Below are 5,000 nucleotides of genomic sequence, written 5' to 3'. Positions count from 1 at the left end.
TCCCCACAGGAAAATTGGAACCCACAATGACCTGCTCCCAACATCAGTGGCTTGAGTCAGCTCAGTTGTTTAGAGCGTCAAAATAGGTCGCGGGTTCAAACCCCGTTGAAGTCCTGAATTTTTCGGGCTTCTCTATACAAATGCAAAAATTGCGTTCATAACTGCGAGGATCATAGCTTTTCTTTATTTCATATCCGCAGTTCAGTAAATGATTCATTTCATATATCATTTTGTTCATTGAGTCAATAGGTTAAATTGAACAAATTACAGTGTTACTGCATGTTTCAAAAACAAACCACATTTTGTGAAATCTGTCATTTACCATTGGTGGAATATTGTATAATTAAAAGAAAAGAGCTGATGTCTCATCATAGGGATTTTAAAAGCCCAGCAAGCATTGACTTCCAATGCAATCACAATTTCATAATCTGACTTTGACTTGGTTGGAGGAGGTTTTCCAAGGTTGGTTTCACAATTCAATCCGATATACATGTAGCCTGCGAGTAAATAAGCTCTCCATTAGGGTCTTGCACGAGATTTTCAGGCAAGAGCGGTCCCAAACCTCTCGCGGCTCCCTTCGCTATCCCATGCCGTGTGAGACCCCAATGGAGAGCTTGCTCGTAGGCTAAATTAGATGAAACTCAACCTTCAAAATTCACTATCCACATTTACCATGAAAAGAAAGAAAATTAATATGAATTACAGCTGTACATTAATTTTGCATATTACACATAGTTACTGAAATTCTGATAAAATGTTGCATATGAAGATCAAAATACAATGCTTATGTCATTCACACCTAGCATACCCCCATTGACTGAGTAAAATCATCTGGAGTTAGACAGAGTAAAATCTTGGAGTCTCACTCTCTGGAGGGAAAGGGATAAAGGAAAAAATACTAATTGTAAGTAATTATTTTACATTCACTGAGAAGAGACTTCACCTCAAATTCATCATAAATACTGCGATGGTGAAAATAAGCATGGGAGAATATTCTGTAAACACGTCGACAAACTGATCCCAGCTTGGCCACTGATGAGTCCTTAATACTCACCCTAAAACAACAGAAGTATATTATCTATTGTCAATGGCACAGATGCCCAAGGGGTTAGGAAAACGTGCACAGCTTTATTAAATTTTGATTAATAGGGATCATAACACCTTAGTATTTAGTTACCAATATGGGGCACTTGTTATAAGGGTGCACTTGTCCAAAAGTTTTGTGTGATGATGAGGGAAGTTGGTGGTTATGAACTGTCCCAGTTTTATGTCAGAAGTGAAATCTTTAAATTGGGTTGAACATTGAGACAACACCAAGAGCACTTTAACAAAAAAGAAGGAGGAGTGGCAGTCATTGTGGAGTTAACTGCCTGCTGATCTGGAGAAGTAAAGAAGCTTCTGTCCAAGCATGTCAAAAAATTTTATCATCATAATGATAACGTTTTCCTTGCAAAAAAAACCTTATGTCCTTGAAATGAGTTTGTCTCATGTAATTTGTAATTCTCATTGCCGTCATCTGCATCAGCATGATCAGGGATTGCTTTCATTTAAAGCATTTTTAGTTTGTATATCTTAAAACTAAAGCATCTGTTTTCAAGCCTTAAAATTGGATATTTGAGGGATCCTATTTGAGTGCCCCCTCCCCTCCATTCATAAATCAGTGCTTTACACTAATCTACATTGTAAATGTGTGTTACCCTCTCTTAACAAAGACCCCACTGGTATATAATTACCACAGAGATCTTAAAAACTTATTTTTCCCAAGAAATATCACATTCTTGGTGAGAGGAATATGATTGTTAACAATAACCATTTATCTTCATCATCATCATTATTATTACATAAACACCAATGAAATACCAAGTTAGGTTTTGCTTCACATGTGAAAGATCACTGCTTCTACGGTTACATAAAACAATTGTGCCTTTCGATGCCTTTCGTGAAGTGATTTCGTATTTCATTGGTGTTTTATAATAAATATAGAAAATTCCATGGCCGCTTGGAGATACAAAGTTTCTCTTCTCATGTTGAAAAAAATATTTCACTTTATTGCTCATGAAGTATTCTTCAACACTCCAATAGAAATTTCCTATCTCCGCATGGCCATGTAATATCCTCTATTTATTTTGTTAAATAATATTTCTCAAAGCTATTTGCAACTGTGCATGTACTGTTGACTAACCGAGAGATTCTGATAACTTACAATAACACAATTAACTGGCAGTCACCTGCTAGGAAAGTATTTGTTACTGTTGAGTAATGATGCTGCACCATCTAAAGTATGTCTCGTGTAATCAATAGCTGGGCACTAAAATGCAAAAGGGAACACATTAACAAGAAGGGTTTAATTACTTACTAGTGACTGGAGGCCAATCAGCCGGCCAGTCCCTCAACTGTCAGTAACACTCCCATGGTCAGCAATCCCCACTGTCAACCCAGCCATGAGCCCCTTCACCGGGTATCCAGGCACCCGTCACACAGATAAACAGTGGAAGTATGGAGGGGAGGTGGGAAGCAAAAGCCCAGCTGGACAAGCAGGACACAAATTGATTTGCCATGTGGTTAAGTGACTGAATAAGCGTGCACCTCTGCCAAACACCATTAACCACTCAGCTTAGATGATCAACCACCCCAGACCACTGCTGCTCTTTGTTGTTGATTATTTTGTTAAACTACATTTAACTGCATCTAAAAGCAATATTAAGTTCTGTAATAATACACCGCCTGTATTTTGTAGCCATAAAAATCAGTATTATTCTTATTAATGAAGAACCCACGGTTGTACAGTAAAATTAATGGTGGAAAATAAAGTTTGAAGCATATACACTGCAGGGACCTATAGAAAAAGAAACATTGTAGCAGCCTTAACAAAAACAAACTGGAGAGAGGCAAGTTTTCTTTCACTAAGTACCACAAAGTTGTACAATGTATTTGGAACCAATAACATTCTAAACATTATAAAGCCACTGGGCCACTTAAACTACCGGTAGTTTCCTTGTGAACCTCTTAAGAAAAGTTAAGGACAAAAGTAAAGATCCAGATTGTCACGGTCACCTCTCTGGGGGTCTTGTGAGCTGCACAGAGAAATATCCATTGTTCTGTTGCCGTCATTTGTGTGCACGTAGCAGGAGTACAATCAGCCTAAAGGAAAAGGAATGTTTAACTTAATGTTCATGATAGACTTATCACCGGGTATATGTCATAGGTACATACATGATGGACATTTAATATAGTTGCAGTGATCTTAAACATTAGTATGAAGGCTGCAGATATACAATGTACATGCAAGTTTGCACAACAACAAAAAAATGAAATAGTGCATTGATAATCTCTACATTTGTCAAGGGTAACCACGCATTTTTCAAAGATAATTCATGAATAATATTTGTAAAAAGCTTAAAATACAAAGCAATGTATGGCGTTCTTTCTCAAATTGAAGCTTAATTATCTCTCAAAAATGCATGGTTACCCCCAATTTTCTTTTTGGATACCAAGAGTACTTACTAAGATCTACTTTCTCCGGATAGTTTTAAACCGCGCAAAAATATCCCTGTATTAGTAAGCATCACCGATAGGAAATCCGAGTATCTCTCGAGATGCGCAGAACGTACGTATGCGCAATAACAATAGTAGGCACCGTCCTTAAATAAAATATTTCCCTTCTAGTCTGTCACAAGGACGTAAAAGCAGCAATTTTGTAACAATCTTAATGAAGAGAACAAGACTTTTAAATTTGAAAAAAGTCTGTCACATAGTCTTCCGTGGTCTAGTGGTCATTGTGATTTGATTGCCTCTGCATGAGGAGAAACAATGTACGTACCAAGTTTGAATAAATTAAGAAAATATTTTAATAATGATTGAAGACATAAATAACCATTGACAAAGAATATTACGCATGCACAGGAAAATCATGACCCAAAGAGAGTCAGAGCATGTACTTTGTTCACACAAAAATATTACATGCATGAGTACCAGAATAATATTATTATGAAAGTCACACATATTTGAACTGCAGAGAGAATGCTAAGTCTTGAGATTAAAAAGGTAATATATATATTAAATTTATATCACAAAATGTTCTGTTATTCAAATGCCACTGGCAGCCGCTAACACACAATTCATGAATGCATGAAATGGGGCCTGATCACACACCAGGAACTACTCTTCAGAAACAGTGTGTGGGCCTGGTTCTTTAAATGCATGTGCCTTGTTTATTTAACGTGACCCTGACATGAAGAACACTACGTTCTACTGGTGGAAATTCTGGATTTGCGTGATCTTAAGATACCTGGAGTCGGACAGCAAGGCCATTGAGTTCCATACAGAACTGTCTAAGATGTTCATATTTCCAAACTCCTTCATCTTGTCCCTCTGGTGACTCTAAAATAGCATCAATGTTGGTGAAGTCTGCTCTTATTTGTTGCTGGATGTACTGACAGGACAAACAGATGCAGTTAGCTTTCATTTATTTAATTAATATTAACCCAATCGCTCCTAACCCATTCCCCATTTTAGCAATAAAATTTTTGTCTGGCATTAGATGGAGTACTAAAATCTGTGATTAGAGTTGCTCTTTTGAAGGGAAGAGTTAAAGAGGACACACTTTTTTGAAAACATTTGAAGCCCAAAGAGGTTCCTCATTGATTACTTAACTGTCTGGTGTTGTACAGAATCTGTAAGAGACAAATTATCTTGGGAGGAAGAGTTTTACTTTTCATTGTAAGAAAGGTTACACAAGGACTAAAGATATTTCCTTAGACCTTTAAATCAGAATGCAACACTTGAAATTCTATGCTCCTCAGCTTGTGTGGGTTCTTTCAAATCCAACAGATTTAAACATCAATTGAACAAGTGCTGTTAGAAAAGGCCTACATTTTATTGCCTTTATTCAGGAAGACAACAAAATCTGACCATTTGAAAAAATTGAATGTCAATTAAAGAGGCAGCATTTAATCCTTTATCCTCAGTATATTTCAAAAGCCTGAGAACTTGATCTCTGA

At 36.8% G+C, this 5,000-nt stretch overlaps 1 protein-coding gene across 2 annotated transcripts in view; it reads right to left on the bottom strand.

Annotated features, from left to right (window-relative positions):
* LOC138039566 (MOB-like protein phocein) overlaps positions 1 to 5,000 on the bottom strand; it is a 98,019-nt gene that overhangs the window by 3,530 nt on the left and 89,489 nt on the right. For both annotated transcript variants that reach the window (XM_068885525.1, XM_068885523.1), the window contains exons 3-6: positions 4,289 to 4,432; positions 3,055 to 3,141; positions 2,229 to 2,308; positions 944 to 1,055 (exon numbers count right to left, since the gene is read on the bottom strand). In XM_068885525.1, coding sequence (XP_068741626.1) covers positions 944 to 1,055; positions 2,229 to 2,308; positions 3,055 to 3,141; positions 4,289 to 4,432 — 423 coding nt within the window. The remainder of the gene's footprint in view (positions 1 to 943; positions 1,056 to 2,228; positions 2,309 to 3,054; positions 3,142 to 4,288; positions 4,433 to 5,000) is intronic.

Source organism: Montipora capricornis, chromosome 1 (genome assembly GCF_036669925.1).
Source record: "Montipora capricornis isolate CH-2021 chromosome 1, ASM3666992v2, whole genome shotgun sequence".
Taxonomy (NCBI): Eukaryota; Metazoa; Cnidaria; class Anthozoa; order Scleractinia; family Acroporidae; genus Montipora; species Montipora capricornis.
This window is presented reverse-complemented; position numbering and strand designations above follow the sequence as displayed.